Source organism: Coturnix japonica, chromosome 2 (assembly GCF_001577835.2).
Source record: "Coturnix japonica isolate 7356 chromosome 2, Coturnix japonica 2.1, whole genome shotgun sequence".
NCBI classification, from domain to species: Eukaryota; Metazoa; Chordata; class Aves; order Galliformes; family Phasianidae; genus Coturnix; species Coturnix japonica.
Window position 1 is genome coordinate 123,131,737 of NC_029517.1, and position 21,967 is coordinate 123,153,703.

The following is a 21,967-nucleotide window of genomic DNA, read 5'->3' on the forward strand; positions in this document are numbered from 1 at the left end:
AGTACTCCCTCCTCATGCAGGGAACCCACTTCATCCTGGCACAGACAGCGGGACAGGAACCTGCCTTTCTCAAATAATAGGAGAGTACAAGCCCAAGAGCTCATTTCTGAAGTGGTTAGTAGCATTCCTTGGAAAAGAATGCACGTACATGTGTCTGTCCACTCAGATCTCCTCCTGTTTTGAATGTAGATATTCCAATGTAATTATTGGCTTTTTGCTGTTCCAGGTAGCTTGGTAGTTGTTTAAAAATAGACAGTATCTTAGATTTTGATGAGCTTTAAGCAACATTTTCTGTCACGAATAAAAATTTGCTGTCAGATAATTACAATATCCTGTCCATCAACTATGTAGGGCAAAGTTGTTTTCATTTTTTCTGTTTGTTTTTCCAGGAACGATCAGTGCATGAACAACGCCATTGGGTAGACTTTTAGAGCTATACTGTTTTATACTGGACCTTTAACAATTTGGTAAAATATAACTTGAGACTTGAACATGGCAACAGACTTACATGAGATATTCCAAGTGGCCTCTCCTGTATTTCTGATTGTGTGTGAAGAGGGTGTGACACCACAGACTTACAGTCTGTGTTTCTTTGCATTTACAATCTATTTAAAACTGCTGGCTTAAGTACGACTTTTCCAAATGGACACTTGTTAAAAATGATCCAACTGGCACCCTGATTTATTCAAATGTCATCAGAGGAAGAAATTAACTTCACAAATCACAGCAAAGGGTAAGGCCCACGGGTCCAGTGTTCTGGCTGAGGACAGCCTGGTGTTCCAGAACCTGACACCGACCACCTTTGGGAAGAAGGTGACATCAACACAAGTACGCTAACACTTAATATGTCTCTCCCAGAACCCAAAGAAAGCTTTCTAATGAGAAAAATCATGCACTCTCTGCCCAGCAGTTGGATTGCAGCTCTGCCCAATGTTTTCTTCTAAAGGGCTAAGACTGAAAATGCTGAAAAGACTTTGAAAACTATTTTGACAAATATTGTTTCTCCTTATTTCTACTTTTCATTCTAGGATTGCCCTGGAAACACCCAACACCTTATTTTAATTTCATGCCTAGTTTATGCTTCTCCTGAATCATCAATGAAGCACATACTTAGAAAGGACCAAATAAAAGCAACCCCAGGCTTCTGTGTTGAAGCACTTTGTCTTAAGAAACATGATTTTCAAACCATGCATCTCTGGAAAAAGAAGTTACCCACTGTGCATAGTAGAATGCTCTATTACCAACTGCACTGTAAAGCTGAGAGTTCAGGTGAAGAGAAGTCTACTTACAGAAATGTTTTCTGAGGTTGTGCTAAACAAATCAGTTGAATTGGTTTTGATATAAACACTTAAACTGCTTCCAATTTACAGATTCACTTGGCTTCATGCAATTCTTAACTAGATTTATAACCAAAAAGGATGCCTGCTAAAGTACTAAAAAACAAGCCCACATAAAATATCTTTGTAACCAATGACTCTTTAAAGTAGCTTCCTCTTTTGACTTTAAAAACCATGTTGCTTTGTCCTCACATTAAAACAATAGGTTGACTCTGGTGATATTTTACCACATTTACTCTAATCTTGCAGAAAATTTACAAAAAAAACCTTATATTTAAATCAATACGTCAGCTCAGCTCACTTGTAAATTTAGCCTTAATCCATCTTCTTTCTCTGCAAGGTTTATATTTGTATTAAAGCTGCTTTCATGCACTTTAGGATAAAGCCCTTGAAAACACCCTTTCTTGTGAAGCTCAAAATTAACCACATGCTATTTCAGTGAGGCAAAATTAGCTACAGAACATCCAAACTTATGAGCAGCCAGTTTGGAAGCAGTTATATTTTAGGCAGTAAAGTCAACACATGTTTATTAGATACTATCAAACAGATACTATGTTAATATTTTAAGCAATTAAAGGGCAGTCTAACAGAATAGTTAAAACAACTCCTCCATAAAAAGCATAGCAAAAAACCATCATTGTTAGTGTTGTTTTTTCCATCCAAGAAAAGGAAGCCTGCTGACATATTTGCCTGTAATTCTAACGTTTAGATAACCCTTTTCGACAGGAAGCCACGGACTAGTGTCGACATATTGAGGTAACGTTGTTCTTACAGCTAACTTTGATAACTTGGCTGAGCTGCAGAGACTTTTTCTATGGCTCAGCTTCAACTTCTGGTAACTACTGCACTTAATATGTGGTGATTTGCACCATAGGTTCATGCCCGCCATTTAAATGTAATCACTTGTTTCTCTCTACACTCTTACAGTAGTATTTATTCTATTCAAATTAAACCAGAAATAGTAGAATCCAGACAAATCATTACCTCCCTAAACTTCAGACAGTACCCACATCTACAAGGTAAAACAGTGATCTGCAAGATCAGAGGGGGAAATTTCAAGTGTAATTAATCTGGAAAACACCAGATAGATAAATGGAATAGTCCAAAGGTTTTTCTGATGCGAGTTCTGAATGACAGGATGCCTTTCTCAAAGCCCACTGCTGCTGAGTGTGACCAAGAGAAAGGCTGCTGGTGTCAGTACATAAAGATGACATTGATTATTTAACTGCTCCACCCTCAGCATTTGGAAGTAGTGTTGCACTTTGAGATGAGTGAAATACTGAATTAAACAGAGGAAATCTCTCTTAATTTAATTTCACAGAAGTCAACAATGCATGACAACAAGTCACCTCAGAGCCTGAAATACCATGTTAAATCTTCTGCATATATGAAGGACTTCAAGACCAGATTTCTATCTTAAGATGGGGTGGGAAGCATTACTACTATTTTTGATGATTTAGTAGCAAATAAGAATCATTTTAGAAACATGACCTTGCACAGTTTTAGAGGCTGAAAAGAAGCTACCAAGATTTTGGTACTTTGAAAACAACCAACACAACATGAATTGTGCACTGTCCGAATAATGCAGTTTTGTTTAATAACTTGCAAAATGCTCAGATTCCCATATAACTATTAGAGTCTACAGTTCTATTATCCTTAGTAGAATTAAAGCGACTATGTGTATGAACAAAGGTGCTGTAAGTGTAGTACTGAAACCTGTTATCCTGAAGGAGCTGTAGTACATGGCTGCTTTTACTGCCCTTGCAGCAGGTCTGTACCTTAAACTTTAATGCCCATTTGCAGAGGCACACATTAAAAAAAAAAAAAAAAAAAAAAAAGCTTTTTAAATATAACATTTTATTGGCTTTATGGGGATTGTATCAACTTGAACAAATCCAAATAATCACTCAGAGGGAGGGGCAGTGCGAGGAAAGCAAAAACAGAATACACAGATATAGCAGCATTTAGAGCCAACATGAGCTTCCTCCTTGCAGCTGCTCCTCGCGGGATGTGCTTGGCTGATGACCTAACACTTCATGTGACATGTGGGGACACAACCCACAGCTGTGAGATGAAAATTAAGTATGGACTAATTGCTCACTGCTTTCCAAGTAAGAGTCACAGTATTGAGGCAGATTACAGGACCTTACAGATTTGGTAAGAAGATCCTGAGACCACTTCAGAACCTGTATAAATCTGTTTCACAACAATCTCACTGAAGTGCACCCCCCACCCTTTTTCATGCCTGCAAACAATTAACAAATTCAAAGGTCCTCAGGGAATACTATCTGCGATTCCTCCATAAAACCATTCACACACAAGTGTTCTATCTTATTTATGGATGCTTTTATTTTTCTCCATCTGTTTGAAATTTTTTCCCCCAAGTACGATATTTCCTAAACACTGAACTGTCTTTATTTACTTGGTCTGAAATTCATACGTTTCTGCTTCTAAGAAACATGCCATGAAAAAGAAACAGGTGAACTTTTAGAAGCAAGGAGTATCTGTAATGGAACTGTTTGTAAGTGCATAAGCCAAACACACACACACAGAAAGAAATTAATCTGGAGTTTTTCAAAGTAATGCTTTCATTAAAAATGAAAAATAAAAAATAAAAATCAGCATTTATCCCATTTGTTACCTAGATGAGTGGCTGTATTGCAGTGTACTGAATGCCTAAACAGCAGAGAAGGCACATAAGTGACACTCAAAGTAGATTTTCCTATATGCTGTAGGACTACAAATGCAGCAGTGAATGGGCTGTTATTCCACTTCTAATCCGTTCTGAATTAAAGAACAACCTTAGTATGAAATAATTACGGAGCACAGAACTGGCTGACAGAGAGTCCCGTAAGTCCTATTTGTGAAGTACTTGGCTGAGTTTTGTTTATGACTTTATACCCCATAGAGTGCGTAAGTCTAGTAAATCTGTTGCAAAATACCATGTAAGAGTTATAAATACTAATCCTCAGTGGATCAGCTTCACGCTTGAGTGCTCTGGATATGTCATTCTGTGCCGTAACAGAAAATGTAATGATTGTCTGTAACACTAAAGACAAAATTCAAAGCAGCTCTGAGCAGTTTAAAACAAAGGTTGTTTGGCATTATGCTCCTAAGCTCATGAGGAAGGACATTTTCCTTTTCTCTCTTAGGATGCTTATGACTTAGGCAAAACATCATCAGCATTGCTACTCCACATACCTAACAGAAAATCCATCCTGGTGGTACTGGCTGTACAGGCAAACATTAACCAAAGGCCATCTGGAATCCAGAAACTAGACCTCCCTGTGTTTTATGTCCCCATATGAACTTAATTTGTTAGCTGAGCAATGGCAGCAGTTACCTTTTATTAAAAAACAAACCTTAGTGGCTAGAGCATCTGCCAAGGAAGTACAGCCTAAGTTGTAGGCCCAAAGCAGGTATGAACCTACAGCTTCTACATCCCTGGCCAGCAGCTCAGGCACCAGCCTCAGCAGGATACTTTGCACAGGAACATCCATTAGCCCTTCTCTAAAACAAGGCCACTAAAATGCCAGAACCACTCAGGCCATAGGGGATGCGGATGAGGTCACTTGTCATCATAGCTAAGGACAGAGCACAGAACTGAGCAACTAATGTTCCAGATCCTGCTGCTAAGGTTTTTTTATTTTTTGTGTCTTTTACATTAGACAAACGCTGGATAAAAACAGAAAAACAAGTGAAAGGGTAAGTACTCTGAATCCTATTTCTAGGATCTAACATCTGACTTTTACACACTGCAGGGATTGCAGTCTGAAAGTCATGAGATGTAATGCGGGGTGTGTACTACCCAAGATCTTGAAAGATTAGCTACGCAGTCACTCAACCTCAGCTTAGCTCCACTGTTGTGTTTGGTAACTGAACTTATAAACACAGTTAAAAGATTCTGAGACACAAAGACTACTGACTGGTAAGTTGTGACAGGAGAAGAAAGAAGGCAGAACCTCATCAGCAAAGCTCAGTCTGCCTTAAGGTACTTAAGAAGTGTATTTTTAACAAGCAGTTTTATCAAATATGTTATGACAAAGTCACTGAAATAGAGCAAAAAGATGCAGTAACAATATATCTGTAGATGCAGTCTTCTCAACTTTACAAAGCCCTCTGAGGCTTACAAGTTTTTCAACTACTGAAGTTAAGCTAAGTCATTAAGTTGTTAAGAAAAGGAGACTTGTTTTTTCCAAAGGACAATCATCACTATTATTTTTTAAGTTCACAACTAAGGCAAAGTAAGTTTCATTTCATTATTTATGAAGTTCTATCCCAATTTTAGTTATTTAATTCATTTATAAGATTTTTACTCTTACAAACCTGATGCACACTTACCTTACTTAGATATGTACATATTTACCTAAACATAGATAGCATATATTAACTTATACATATTAACTTACATATATTATATATTATATTGATAACTTATATATTAAGTTGAAAATGTTATATTATCACACAATAAATTTACTCATACCTGGTGTTGATGGTCTCTCCAGCATATTCAAATGATGGTAAATAAAGGCTTGACTGTCATGAACCGTGTCCATATCAATTTCCTCCTCTTCTTGAGAGTTTGAGAACTAAGATATTGGGAGAAAAAATAAGTAGATGCTAATAACAAATTCTTAAGAGTATCACTACGTAGAATTTAAAATATTTTACTTCTGAGGTAAACTGGGGGTGAGAGGGAAAGGAGGTGATATCTACCACTGCAAAGGAATAAAAATTGAATAAAATTAAAAAGCATCCATGTCTACCCTTCTTTCTAATTTACCGTGAAGCTGTATGAACAAGAACACCAACTGTCAACTTTAGTTCTCGCCAGCCAATAAAAGATCTGATGGGAAATGATTTTGCCAAAGTAAGCGTAACAACTACTGTACACATATACACAACACAGCTTTTGTTTGAACACAGCTTTAAGGAAAGCCAGCAGAAGCCACTGCTGTTATTCTGAATACCCTGCATATTGTGCAAGTTGAATTTCCATTTCTTACTCTGATTTTGAGTTTGACTTTACTGTCTTCATTCTTCTCTAGTATTTGCCCTGGCTCCAATGGAGACCCGAGTGGCATATCAGCCTTCCTCTTCACCCCCTGCTGATGACCAGAAATGCTGGATGCTGTTTCCTTAATAAGATGATCATCCTCCTGAAGCAGCATTAAAAGATCAAAATTAGAAGATAGCAAGAGCCATGTTTCAGCCTAAAAAAGACCTGATAGCTGAAAGCACTTCTGAGTAAGCGGGTGATTTGAACAAAGTTTTCCCTGTAGTTCTGGCAAAAAGTATTTTCTAAAACCCTGTATGGATTTGTGCCAACCTCTCCTACAAACATGGTTTCTCTTTACTTCTATTCCTGCTCCCTCTGCATATCTAGCATTGGCATCTTTTCTGTCCCTTCTCACAATCATGGTACTGTTGGTGTGCAACAACATTCGCTGCTTCTGAATGGCCTTTCTATAAATCTGTGCCCCGTAGACTCTCCTCGTTCCAAATCTCTGCTGAAAAGCTGTGACAGCCTCTCATCGACACATGGGATTTTGCTAAGCCTTCTTCTGATTTGCTTTAAAAACTAAGGCTTCCTTTGTTGAACAAAAGTCAGAATTAGTAATAATAATCTGCAATTTTTTGATATATAAAAAAAAAAAACTAAACTTTTGTTAATTACTGCTAGGATAAGCAACAGAACGAGGGTCAGAAAATATCAAAATAACAGGAGCGTCTAATAAGTTAGATGTATAAGTCATTAGAACAGGAGACAGGTGTTCCAAGAAGTCTAATGCACAAAATAGGGAATGAAAAAAAAGTATCTGTAGAAGTAAGCATTATTAAAAGCTCACTGAAAACTAAATAAAAGCCATACCATGGACTCTAAAGAGTACGTGCTGTTCATCTGAACTGCTCCTCTGTTATACACAGGGTAACACAAAAATTCTTGCCCTGAGCAACTGAAACTGAGTTTCATGAAGTGGGTAATTCTCACCATCTCCAGCACATTCAAGATCAAAACAGTCTGCAAGCACTGATTTTAACTCACTGTGTCCTCAAAACACATAATACACTTCTTTAAGGAATCTAGTTAGTCTTGTGAATTCTATCACCTGTTCATTTTTATAGGTATTTCCCTCTTGACATCCTTCCTATTTAACCCAACAGATAACAGTTGTGAAATACTTTAAACTTTGACTAATGCAAGAGACACACTTTATTTTATATTATTTATATATATTTATATTACACCTTTGTTCTTTTTTAATGAGAAAACTCAATTCTAGGTGTGTTAACATGATCATCTAGGCAAATTGGAGGCTGGAGATGAAGCTAAGGAAGAGATACGAGGGATGAAGCATGAACTGAGGCTTATTCTAACACTGTTTTCAGCTTAAGCCAGCAGGACAAAGGAGGAGCTCCTTTCCCTTTCTCACGTTTCTATCCTGGGCCACCACAGGCATTTGCATAAATGTACAACTGGAACTGGACTAAGGAAATAACTATTCATAAAGTATTTTTCAACCAGAACATCTCCTGATCCAGCTCGCTGTACAGAAAGAACTGTACTGAGGGAAAGTATAAGAAGAGGAAGCACTGAGAGGAATTTTTTTTCCCCATCAAGATAAACTGACTCCCGAAGAAATATTGGGTATTCACTGAACTGCAACCTAAAATGTGGCACCAAAATGTCCTGTTATTTTATTCTGATGTGTGTATGTAATTACTTACGACTTATTACATGTTCTACAAATAAGCAGGGTAGCTGTAAGGATACGCCATCATTTTCTCCCCCTACTGGAAATAGCTGGCATGGTACTATGATAATTTGCACACTGTATCCTTCTGAACAAAAGTGACTTCAGACATGCACTATGGGATTGATAATAATAAAAACAGCAATAGTAAAAAAAAAAAAAAAATCCCACTTGAAAGGTTGGAAAGAGAATTTTAAATGTGCAAGTCACATGTTCACATTCTCTTTCAGGTTTTACTCCTAAGCAGTTTCTATCAGAAACAAATTGGAAACTGTCAGGAAAATTACTTATTATTTCCATATACATTGAGATTTTTGTCTCCTAATCAACTTTGTCCTACAAAAAGACTTTGCCTTACAGCAGTGGCGACTATTGTGAAAAAAGGACAACCTGAATAGCCTGTAAGATCCATCTTCTACCTACATCATGGACTGAGTGTCAGGACTGAAACCTCAAAAGCCTGGAAGATATCAAACTGAATATATGCAGCTTTTCAGACGTTGTTACAAATCCCTCAGAGCACAGTACCAGGTAGGCAGATTCACACATTCAATGAAGAACTATTAAAAGTTCCAACTTTCTATCTCTTAAAGCTGTTTAAAAAGAAGTGTATCTATGTATTTTAAGATGTAATAGAATATTAACAATTACTGATAAAAGCCTTATGTTTGGCAAACATGTATAACTTGCCTATAAGCAACGGTCTTAGTCTAATTTAAAAAATTTCATAACAGCATCAAACATTTCTGTGAACCACTTCGTGTCTCATAAACAATACAGGAAAAAGATAGTTTTATAAAGAATATAAATGACGAGAGGGGAAAAAAACAAGTTTGCATATTATATGCAAAATAGTTAATTCCAAAGAGGTATGGAATGTGTCAGCTTTTTAAGTGGATGGAATAAAGAACAATAAGGTGCAAAGACAGATTGAGCACAATACAAAATGACATCAGTAACCAGTGCATTGACTTAAAGCCAGCTGAATGAGATGCATGCAGATGGCTTGTGCTTACAGTGTTCTGAAATACTACTGGCTGTCCGTGGTTGTTAGCAGTATTCACAGGTTCCTGATTATTTGCCACTGATTCAGGGATAATCGTTGGATTAAGCACAGCCTTCTTTTCTTTCAGATTAAGAACAAGTCCAAGTTCTGGTAGTGGTAAACACGAAGGTCTGCTGAGGCCAAAAAGTGTGAAATAGAGGTCTACAGCACCACACCGTAATCTCCAGTCATGGGAAGTTCCTAAAATGCAGAAGACATCATTGTTAACACAAGGTACAATCTTCTCCCATGCCACAAGGAAGACAGTTTAAAGCAACTTGAATCCAAAGTGTGTTCATCTTCTGGGCCCAAGACACACCGCCCTCATTACTCCTGCCTCTTTTTGTTCATTCAAATTCATCTGCTAAATGCTGTTTTAAATAAAGCAGTAAGTTACAAGCTGAATGTGTTTAGTACAACAAGATTCAATACTTAGCTGGAAAACTAAGTGTTTTCAATAAAATAAAGAAAAATATAATGCTTTAAAAACAGAAGTTTCTCTTCAGGTAATGAACAATTAGAGTAGAACTTTTTTTTAATAAACCATATCACAGTCTCACACATTGCAGGATTTGGCCAAAACTGTCTATGGATTCCGTTCAATTTTTAAATATGACAGTGATTTGTAACCTCTGAAAACCACACTGATAGAGTGCACAAACCAGCAACACGTGAACTTCTTCTCTAACGTCTAATGATTACAGTGACTATTATGTCATTTAGTTCACTGGATATTCAATATGTTTTGTATTCAAATTGGAGATATGTTGCTTTATTGATTTGCTTTTCACCAGAAGCTCTGTACTTCTTCTATATCTTTATACACAAATGGACAAAGCACGCTTGGCACCCATCAGAACAGAAAGTAACATCTGGTGCAATGCTGCAAACAGTGATTCTGGTGCTAACTCAGCCCAGCTCTTTACTGACTGCAAGTTTATTGGACATACTGTTCCACAGCAGTAGAACTATATCTGGTAAACAAGACACAGATGTGCCAACTGCCATGTTAACGTGGCTGTTCAAGATACCAAAAAAAAAAGAGGAGGGCTACAAAGCTGGTGAGGGGTCTGGAGCACAGGCCTTATGAGGAGCGGCTGAGGAAGCTGGGATTGTTCAGCCTGGAGAAGAGGAGGCTCAGGGGCTCAGACCTTATTGCTCTCTGTAACTTCCTGAAGGGAGGTTGTAGTGAGCTGGGGGTTGGCCTCTTCTCTTGCATAATCGATGATAGAACTAGAGGGAATGGTTTTAAGCTGCGCCAGGGGAGATTCAGGCTGGACATTAGGAAGTATTACTTTTCAGAAAGGGTAGTCAGGCACTGGAATGCACTGCCCAGGGAAGTGGTGGAGTCACCGACCATGGGAGTGTTCAAGAAACGTTTGGATGTTGTGTTGATGAATATGATTTAGCTGGGAAGTATTGGTAATGGTTGGACTAGATGATCTAGGTCTTTTCCAACCTTGATAATTCTGTGAAAAAATAAAATTCCAAGATCTACCCCTCAGTTTCATGGGACTAAACAGTGTTTTGCATAAGTTTAGTTGTACACACACAACCCAGATACAAGAAATTCTTCTAAGTCTCATGTTGGGTATAGAGAAAGTGATAAGATATTTGGACATCTCTTACATTAAAATAACCTCCAGTGAATGACACATTCACAAATATTGCTGTTAAAACTATTTTAATATTAAATCATTTGCTCAATTTATCAAACTAAAGCTTCTTAAAATGTGAGGAATTCCCTAGTCTCTCTCCTTTTCCAGCAGAAAAGATCAAATTAAATCAGTTGCTGAATTTCTCAGCAACCACTGGAAACTGGAACCTCCATTAAATCAATAAGGTTTCACACACAAGAAAATAACTACATCTACCAGAGTCAGTTTTCTAGTACTTGCTTACTTTAAATGAAAACAACTCAATTGTAGAATTATGTAGTTTTAAACCTGGCTACTAGATTGTCTCACACTAACATCACCTTTCTGGACACCCTGGAATGCCAACCCTATGCCTGAGAGAAAGTAAAAAATATGTGAAAAATTATGTCATCATGATACGCAGAAATTTAAGTAGTTTAAGTCCCATTAATCATAATAAGAATGTATACCCTGCTTGTTATTTGTGAAAAGCAGTAATGGTTGTAAGAAACACTGCACCCTCTCTTCTCTCAAGAAAAAGGAAAAACAAACTCTCTGATGGGAACATCAAAATTGTTTATTTTCTGTGCCTGACAGTTGGCAAATCCTACAGAACTGAACTACCAGTAGTCTCCTGGCTTCAGCCCCTGGAGCGTTGCTGTGAACTTTTAAACACTCAAAATAATGACACACAGAGAACAGACAGCCTTCAATGACCTATATAAATGTTTATATGTGATCTGTAGAAATGTAACAGATGTTAACGGGCAGTTTGTCAGGTCTGGATAAAACTGCTTCAGTAATGAAAACCAGGTCCCTGGTAAAAATGTAAACCCTTATCTCATTAGCACCTTTGCTAATCAAAGAAGGCAAATTATGCCTGAGGTTCACAATACTCTTCTAAAAATTTCTAATAAATTATCCATGCAAATGACACCCTCTCATATTCTCTTAGTATTTGGTAAAACAGGGCAAAGGGACTGCCTAACCAGAAAGAGGAAAAAGGTACAGCTTCACTTAGGAAAGCATTCCATGTGAACATTGGGGTCAAAGAATAATTTTATGCCGAAGTGTATCAAAGCACACTGCAGGATTAAAGAAAATAATGAAAGACATGTTCAGTGGTACCCTGCATCACTAAGGAAGTTCATGAGGCAAGTGAATGAGAACTGCAGAAATTGAATTTTCCAGTTCTACCAAACTTAAAACACTGAAAAAATAAAAACCAACCTGAATTCATCAGTTTCCAAAGTTGATCTACCAAAGCTTCATTACATAAAGGCGACTCCATGTTCTTGGTAAAAGGTGGATTCTTAGTTAGCATATCCAGAATCTTATGCCTAAAATACAAAGGATTTTTATTAAAACCAAATAAACATATTGGGAATACAAAGTCTGTTCCGGTTGCAATGTTCTTACAAACCAGACTTCTCAAATACACAATATACTCAGATGGATTTATTAGGAAATCACTTCAAAATGACAGGAACAAAACCAGCGACTTGCATGTCCTTCTGGAAAGGAGAACTGTCACTCTTAAGTTGTATGGATGTATAAAAATTCAACGCTTACTGTATTTATTTACAATATTTATACACTTGAACTGAAAGCAGATAGAGTTTTTGGCTTTAAACCTAGCCTCAGAAACATTTCATCAATGATAATAACTGTGAGTTCCAATTTTAACTATACTCTCTGCGTAGGAAGATTTCCCCTTTATGTGTTATAGATTTAGGACATAAAAACTCTATCAGTTCTGATTTTTTTTCTTCTTCCTTTCAGAAGAGGCTTACACAGCACTCTTCAAAATTTAAACTAAATCCTCTTCAATGAGACCCAAAATGAAATTTCCTTCCTGGACTGAAGCTATGCCTCAGTTACCGACTCAAACCATAGCTACTTTTATTAACAAGAATGATAGAAGAAAATAGATGATAATATTACAACTATGACTTTTTTAAGAGAGAAGCTAAACTGAGAGAAAAAGTAATGCTATTAATCTCTGAAATTCAGCAATATAGTGGTAACCATAGAAAGTGCTGTGGAAGAAGAATCATTATGAACTAAGATGTTAAAAGTTTCATAATGAATGTGCTACAATACACAATCACTCAATGCTGAAAATGAAGTTGAAACAGGAAATACTAGAAAGCTGTATTTTCATATGTTATCCTTTCACCCCATCTACAGTCTAACAATTGCTTTACACTCACGCCTGGCAAAGCACTGTATGTGTTATGTCTCAACCACTGTATAAATATCACAATATCTTCTTGCCATAAGCAACATCAGACTTGTATATGTCATTTATGATTAGGAAATGATTTCTAACTTCAGATATTCATCAGAGGAACAGAACACGTAACATAAAAATAATAAAAGGGAGAATAAGAACCATGTATATTAACTTTTGAGGTGTCAACTGTTGAAGCATCAAAATGCACAACCATTTATGTAAAACAACAAGGAAATAAACTGTATTTTGTAGTCTCAAGCAGCTAAGCATTGGATCTATTCTAGAAAGCCCTAGGCAAGAATTTATGTAGTAGTTCCAGCACTAGTAGAAACACCAACTCACTAACCTTATGTAGGGTACAGGATCATTCTGAACCATTGTGAGCAGCCACTGTAGTTCTTCATAGCTCCTATCAACTGCAAATAATAAAATAATAAAATAGCTATCAATACACAGAAAAACAGAAGTTTGTACAAGATGGTCATGGCTTCCTGTATTAGCTAGCACAAGAGGTCTGAATTACTGCAGCCAAAATGTCATTAATTATAATGCAAATTCAAAGTAAAAGGTGGTTTACATGGTTTAACTTCACAGCAAAATAGAAATATGCACATAACTCCTTCATGCCCATGTTGTTCAGTAACTACCGACTCTGATTCTTAGCACATGCCTTTGTCATGAGTGCCAGTTATTATATCTCAGATCACTGAGAAAACAACCTTCTTTACTTTAGGAAGCACACAGTACCAATACATCTAAATATCATTTCAACAATCTACACAATATTTTCCATATAGAACAGAGAACAGACAATTATTTCACAAAACAGTTGGTGACTATTATCTATAAACCAGGAAGAAAGAGGAAGATGACAGGGCTTACATCAAGCTCTAAGCATACTCTTCTTCCTGCAGTCTAGCTACAATAGAACTGCTGGCACTGATGAGGGATAGGACCAGGCTGTTATTCTCTGACTCTAAATGGAATTTACTAGTTTATGCTCTGCACCATTCAGATCACAGTTATGCAGTTTGGGTTGATTCTGAATGATGCATCTGAACAGACCAGAACCACAGTTGCAGAATTGCCTTAAAAATCCGGGAAGCCTTTAAAAAGATACACACAGGACATGCTTTGAAGGGATTAAAGGCTGCCTGCGCTTAACTCCACACACACTGCTTTTCCTGGCAGCTATCCTGCTTGGAACAGAGGCAGATAGAATACTGCATACAGAAGTTGTTTCGCATGGAAGAAAAATCATATTGTATAACCATGCAGCAAGAAAAACAGAACATGTGTGAACACATTAAATCATAATCGTAAGAAAGCTGAAATCATTTTAACTGCAAAAAAAAAGAAAAAGTATTTTTAAATGGTTCACAATAAGAGAATGAGCCATTTAGGAGATGAATCCTTTATGCTGATAGTACTGGATAACAGTACTGGATAACAATGAAGAAGCACAATAGCTTTTGTGGTTAGAGAAGTCTTTTTTTGTTTCCTCAACCTATTTGTGCTTGAAATAAAGTATGCCTGCTCTAGTACTTGCCTTATAAAGCAGACCTGCTAGACTTCCAAAGCTTTGCTACTAACTCCTTTAACCTGCTCCTCAAATCTGACATTTTGGGGAGCAGTGATAAATTTAACCTGATCTTTCAGGAAATAAATCTTATTAGCCTGATGTCAGTTTCTCAGTTGCAGCAGAGCACCTGTAAGACTTGTAATTTTCATTCATGCAACTGGGTAGCCGTGGATATTTATTGAGGACAGTTTGTAGTTACCTTTAATAACATACAGCTTCTTGGAAGTATATACATAACAGCTAATAGTCACAGAACCATTAAAAGCTACCTTTAAAAATGTTAATAAAATCTGTTCACTTTAAGTTTAGATTAACTGCCCAAGTCCTATTAAGCTGCCTCAAGCATTTTAGAGTTACCATGTCTCAGAGAAAGCCTGCTATTAACAGCAAAGAAAACAGCTTCTTCTGTTCCATGGAGAAATTATTTCTTTTAAAGTAACTTGGGGGAAAAAAAAAAAAGAAAGAAAGAAAAAAAAAAGCAGCGTTATTTCTGCCCTGAGAGTTGATAGAAAAACATGGGAGTTCCACACTGCCCCAGAAAATACAGACTTTTCTTTTTATGGAAATAACAAAATCGGTCAGCTCCCTTTATGCAAACTGTTATAAAGGCAGCTTTGGCACAAGCAACAGGCATTTGATATCTGCTGTTTCACATCCTGTATGAACTAGAAACCAGGTAACCAGGAATGACGAGAATCAGACATCTTGGCACAAGATGGCCCAACCTTTCTTCTTCCAAAGCCAGAGACTTTGGGCCTTGCTAGACAAACCTTTCTAACTTCTACATGGGAAGCTGGATTTCGTTAGCAAACTGAGCTTTCAGATTTACTTTTACACTGAAAGCCACCTAGCCTAACAGCAGGAGCAACAGCTAAGTTTGGTTTTATTTGAGGTTGTATTAGAGAAACAATACAATAGGCAGTCAATAGGCTGTATGGGGAATCGTATTGACTTTGTGGCTGATATGTATTTATGTCTGCTACCTCCTCATCAGAGAAGAAGTTGTTGGTAAGGTAAGTACAGTGGAATTCTATAATCCATTATTTCCAGACCTCACAGCAAGCTCAACTTCCATTTAGCTCAATTTCTTCTTCAAGTATTTTCTACTATTTCTACTATTTTTTACAATACTACTTTCTACTTTTTTTTATACTACTTTCTACTTTTTATACTACTTTCTACTATTTTTTACAATTTGAGTTTTCCTGTCCTGTATCTGTAGAATATTTTGGGCAACTTACTCTACCTTACTTACACTTCATCCCATTTTGATCAGCTCTTTTAAAGATGTAATATATTACTTCACAATACTTAGCATTTATCAATGGTCCTGGTCAACCAGAGAGGTCCCAGAGTACTGGAAGCTTGCCCATGTGAATCCCATTAACAAGAAGGGTTGTAAGGAAGATCCGGGGAACTGCAGGCCTGCAAGCCTGACCTTGGTGCTAGCGAGATTATGGAACAGATCATCTTGAGTGAGATCACACGGCATTTGCAGGACAATCAGGCGATAAGGCCCAGTCAGCATGGGTTTGTAAAAGGCAGGTTCTGCCTGATCAACCTCATCTCTTTTTATGATAAGTGACCCACCTGGTGGATGAGGGAAAGGCTGCTGTCATAGTCTATCCTGACTGAAGTAAAGCTTTGACACTGTCTCACACAGTATTCTCCTGGAGAAGCTGGCAGCCCATGCTGCATACCCATACACACCTTGCTGGGTAAAGTATTGGCTGGAGAGCGAGGCCCAAAAAGCGTTGGTGAGTGGAGTCAAATCCAGTTGGTGACTGGTCACAAGCGGTGTTCCCTAGGGGCTGGTGTTAAGGCCTGTCCCATTTAGTATCTTTACTAAAGGCTTGGATAAAGGCATTAAGTTTGCAGACGACACCAGATTGGGATGAAATGCTTATCTGCCTGAGGGTAGGAAGGCACTACAGAGGGATCTGGACAGGCTGGATAGCTGGGTTGAGGCCAATGGGATGAAATTCAACAAGACAAACTGCTGGGTCCTTCACTTTGGCAACAACAAACCCAGGCAATGCCACAGGCTAAGGGCAGGGCAGCTGTAAGACTGCGCTGAGAAAACAGACCTAGGGGTGTTGACAGACACTTGACTGAACACAAGCCACAGCGCTCTCAGATGGCCAAGAAGGCCAATGGCATTTTGGCTTGTATAGGAAATAGCATTGCCAGCAGGAGCAGGGAGGTGATCATTCTTCTGTACAGAGTTCTGGTGAGGCAGCACCTTGAGTACTGTGTTCAGTTTTAGGCCCCTCACTACAAGAAAGACCATGTCCAGAGAAGAGCAATGAAGCTGGTAAGGAGTCTGGCACACAATTCTTATGAGAAATGGCTGAGGGAACTGGGATTGTTCAGCCTGTTGGAGACTCAGGGCAACCTTTTTGCCCTCTATAATTACCTGAAAGGAGGCTGTGGTGAGGCAGGGGTCAGCCTCTTCTTCTACATAACTAGCATTAGGACAAGAGAGAATGGCCTCAAGTTGGGCCAGATGAGATTCTGTTTGAATCTTCAGAAAAATTTCTTCTTGCAAAGAATGGTCAGGTACAGGGCGGTGGTTGAGTCATTGCCCACAGAGATGTTCAAAAAACGTTTAGATGTGGTCCTAAGGGTCATGGTTTAGTGGGGAAATTTTGGTGGTAGGTGCATAGTTGGACTAGGAATTCTTGGAGGTCTTTTCCAACTTTGGTGATTCTGTTACTCTAAAACAAGCACTTTCCTACCCAAGTCAGCCATTACATATAAACAATAACCCTAAAAGGTCAAGAATTTAATAAGAAAACATTATTTTTATCAGTTTGTCTTTCCAAAGGGTGGGATGAATTAATGAGATTACTGTAAAGGAAGCAGGCTGATGAGTAAGCTTTCCATTCTCCAACAAATTTTTCCACTAACTCTATGAAAAAAGGAACAAGGTAAGGAACATAACAGAAAGAGTGCTGCACAGCATCAACAGAGTTCTGAATTCCATCTGGGCATCACTCATAGAATCATGGAGTGGCTTGTGTTGGAAAAGACCTCAAGGACCCTGAAGCTCCAACCCCCCAACCACAGACAGGGCCCCAACCTCCATATCTAATGCTAGACCAGGCTGCCCAGGACCCCATCCAACCAGGCCTTGAACACCTCCACGGACGGGGCATCTGCAACCTCTTTGTGCAGCCTATTCCAGCACCTTACCACTCTCACTGTAAAGAACTTCCCCCTGATAACCAATCTAAATCTTCCCTCCCTCCACTTTGAACCATTTTCCCTTGTCCTGCCACTCAGAGGGATATCAAATGGTACATACACAGTGTGTTATGGATCCAGAATGACTGGTGATCTAGTACTTAATTTTATACATAAAAATCATTAGCTTCCAATTCCCTCTAAAAAATCTCTCAGTATTGAAATTCAACTTCAAAATGACATTCAAGAAAGCTTTTTAGTATTTTTTTTTCCCCAAAGATCTCCATCAGTCAACTATATTTATCATGTTATGAAACAGAAATATCTCATATTGACTGTGTATAATGAATAGCAAGGTAGAACAAACTAATACTCATTAGAATAATTTAAGTTTCCAAAATGCGGTTATAAAATGCACACATGAAAAATAAGATAGAGAATAGTAAGAAGACAAAGCAAAAACCAAGAACTTTGGCAACTAATTATTGCTGAATTCAACTGAATCAAGACCACTAGAAATGGTGATAAATGAGCAGGACCCCTCAGCATCCCTTACCACTACTCATCATATAGTCTACTGACTGTATCAAAACTTCAGAGGTCTGATTCAACCCATGAAACACTAAGAAATAACGCTCACATCTTTATAACATTTGCATTATCAGCCTTTCTCATCAACACGTCAACATAAGCTCTTCTGATGGAGGATACTTCAACTTAGTATTAACAAGGTAATTGTCAAACCTTTCACTTCATCACAAGTGTTACAAATTGTCAAAATACATGAAAGAATACCTTTTGTGTAATCAACCACAGCCTCCAATGCTGCTATTCGGACATCTACAAAGTGCCCATATTCTGCGTATGACTTGAAGAGAGCAGGATCACTTGGGACGTGACCATTCTTTTGAAGCACTCTAATAGCTTTTAAACAGCTAGAAGCAGAAGAAAGAAAATTTGTATTAGGCTTCCAAAATGCCACCCACAAAGTATATAATTACTTCCTTCGGAATCAAGTCGTCTTTCTCTAGCATTGTTACCCCAATCAACACTTATTTCTATAGTATAAACACACAGCACTGAACTAAGCAGAAATACTGAAGAAAAATTCATTGTATTAATTTCAGATTGATTTAAATAGAACTGTACTTGCACAGAAAAAAATTGCTCAGATTAGTGTTATATGCTCTATAGATATTGCTACGATTATACTTTTTGCAAAATTCTCATAGATTTCTTATTAAAGAGCCAAAAGCACAATCAATTTATGGCTGCTCTTAACAGTCTACATTGATAGAGATTAATCATGAACAACAGAGATAGTAAGAGTACAAGGGGAAATGGATTTAAACTGAAAGAGGGGAGGTTTAGGTTAGATGTTACATTCTTCACTCAGAAGGTAGCTAGGCACTGGCACAAGGTGCCCAGAAAACTTGTACACGTCCCATCCCTGGAGCAGGTTTGATGTGTTCCTGGGCAGTCTGATCTATTGGTTAACAACCCTGCCTACTGCAGGGGGAGCTGGAACTAGGTGATCTTTGAGGTCCTTCCAGCCCAAGCCATAGAAATGTTTCATTGATTATTATACCACACCTGACTGTAATGGTGTGTCTGTAGCTAGGAAGAAGCTTCTCCATGTTTAGGAAACGAGTAATTTCTTCAAGAATAAGTCGAACGTCAGGATTTAAGTTATCCAGTGTTCGTACTTCATTGTTCACACTGACTGCAGGAGTCACAGAGTTGGCTAGGGCATCAATCAGCTCAGCACGATAGTAGTTGTCTGAAAACTAGATAAAAACAGCATTTAAATACAAGATATAACAAAATATGCTCTTTTAAAAAGTTCAGTAATGTTGAAGCACTGCTACAGAATAAGATCTAAAAACAGAAACCATGTGACAAACTGTGAGAAAGCAAAACAGTTAAATAAATTTGTCCTGAAAACTGGATTTGAATTTGAGCAAGCAGATAAACTACACTGTACTACATTAATCTTCGCACTGGAATATAAGCATATTAATAGTAATACATTATTTTACAAAAATTGAAAAGTCAAGTATTGAAAATTTTCCACATTTAGAAATAGAAGTAATTCTTTCTAAAGTCAAGCACCCATAACTACTTGACTCTCTCTCTATTCAGTACAAAAGTTATCAAGGTTAATGGTTGCCTGACATCTCTGAAAATCAGAGAGCTAATATAAGTAGCCACTTAAAGAGCCCCTGAAGCAAACTAATTAATGCCTCATTTCTGCTTAGTAAAGAAAACCTTGCTTCTGCACTTGCTCCTTTTCTTGGGCTCACAGTTCCAAGCCCTTCCCTTGTGCTAGATGTGTCTTCTATTGGTCACGTTAATTTACTGAACAACGAGAGGATAGAAATACAATTATAAAAAAGAAATAAAAATTATAAAAGCAGAATGAAGTACTGAGTTTGCGTATCAGCTAATTTAACCTAAGCAAGCCTAAAGAGTGATGGATACAGCAGAATGTTTCAAGTGTATACTTAAATATACTTAGAAGGGACATATGGAAAAGTGAAGTGGGATCTTTCCCTTAGTGGTAGAGAGATGTTGGTACAACTCAGCACATTCTGTGACAACAGATGTTAGCATTCATGTCTGAACTCTACCTCTCCAGCTTCTACCATCCTCCCACTTCAGTACTCCTGGCTTCTACACACTAGAAAGTGTAGTTTTAAGAGCTCCAGGTTTGTTCCGCTAAACATCAGGTACTAAATTCCAAAGATCACTTTGGAATCATCCTTGCAGTTTTGGACTTCTTAAATTAAGGAGGTGCAACCTCTTACCATCTTAGGATCTTAAAGGATCGTCCTTTAGATGTGTTCTGCATGCTAAGAAACTCAAGATAATACTTTCAACTCAGAGGGTTCAGTTTAATGATGAAACAACACTAAACCGAGCTTCACTTTCTACTCAACTAGATGCAGGTCATTCTGTTCTGTGCATATCATTAACAAAAGATTATTTTCTTGCTCTTTTAGAAATTCTTCTCCAATGGGAAAAAAGTGCTGAACTTCCAATGCTACATTCATACAGAAAATGCTAACCTTCATCATATTTTATTTAAAAAAAAAAAAGGAAAGGAAAAATGGATCTTAATGAAATAAAAACCAAAACCAAGGCAAGTAAACTGTATGTCCAAATGAAGACAGGCATATCCTTAATAAGTCAAGAAGCACAGAGCTTCCTCCAAGAGAAAAAAAAACACAAAATGTCACCTTAAATGTCAGCTACAGAATATTCCTTAACATGTACTGTTTAGTTTAGCACATCACCTTTTATCACCTCTCCTGTATTTACATTAGTGGCACAGTATATCATACAGGGTATTAACTTTAAGATTTTCCAACGAAAAAAGTGAGAGAGTAAAATAAATACATTCTTTACCTTATTCTTCCTGTTATCATTATACTTGATCAAATCCAAAATAAACATTAAAACCTCCTTAGGACAAAGGTTGTGAACATCTCTCAGAAGTGCCATGGCGACCGGCATAGTCTGCATAATAAAATTAATACTAATATCATTCCTAGAACAGTGAAATAACAGTTAGGCTTTGAAAAGAGCAGCACCCTGAAAACAAGCAATTAGATTTGTAGAAACAAATCTCTGAAAAAAAAAAATTTATTTAAATTCTTTTTGAAAGACTTACCATATGCTACATAACTTCCAGTTCAAAAATCAATGCAATTACTGCTCAGTAATCAGTTGCAGAGCAGACAGAAAAAGCAATGATTCAGCTCAAGGCACTATCTAAAAGGTGAGGTATGGAAAATAAGGAAGCCAAGAAAATGGTGAAATTCATTCTGATACTGACACCCAAGTTGAGTGTTTGTGTGTGAACCTGGGGTCTATGCCTGATACGTACGATCAAGAGGTATACAGCCAATACAATCAGTGGTGCCTAAAGAATTATTAGATAAATAGGTATTAATCTCACTAGATACTTCTTTCAGAATTCACTCAAACAGGTCCAGGAATCTTATCATAGAGCTATAAACTTGGAACATGAGATTAAAAAACTAAGAGACAAAAGCATTAAGACTGGAAGGCTTCAATGAGGTCTTCATGCAGCCTTCTCTCCTCCAGGCTGAACAAGCCCAGCTCCCTCCTCCTTCTCAGGAGCGGTCCTCCAGCCCTCTGATCACCCTGATGCTTTGTTACT

The 21,967-nt window shown here is 37.6% G+C and overlaps 1 protein-coding gene across 2 annotated transcripts in view; it reads right to left on the bottom strand.

Annotated features, from left to right (window-relative positions):
- TAF2 (TATA-box binding protein associated factor 2) overlaps positions 1-21,967 on the bottom strand; it is a 53,343-nt gene that overhangs the window by 5,276 nt on the left and 26,100 nt on the right. The window contains exons 18-25 of one of the 2 annotated variants that reach the window (XM_015856197.2): positions 21,190-21,300; positions 19,375-19,568; positions 18,577-18,716; positions 13,360-13,429; positions 12,008-12,117; positions 9,112-9,341; positions 6,347-6,499; positions 5,824-5,929 (exon numbers count right to left, since the gene is read on the bottom strand). In XM_015856197.2, the coding sequence (XP_015711683.1) occupies positions 5,824-5,929; positions 6,347-6,499; positions 9,112-9,341; positions 12,008-12,117; positions 13,360-13,429; positions 18,577-18,716; positions 19,375-19,568; positions 21,190-21,300 (1,114 nt within the window). The remainder of the gene's footprint in view (positions 1-5,823; positions 5,930-6,346; positions 6,500-9,111; positions 9,342-12,007; positions 12,118-13,359; positions 13,430-18,576; positions 18,717-19,374; positions 19,569-21,189; positions 21,301-21,967) is intronic. The other variant, XM_015856198.2, reaches the window with a different exon arrangement.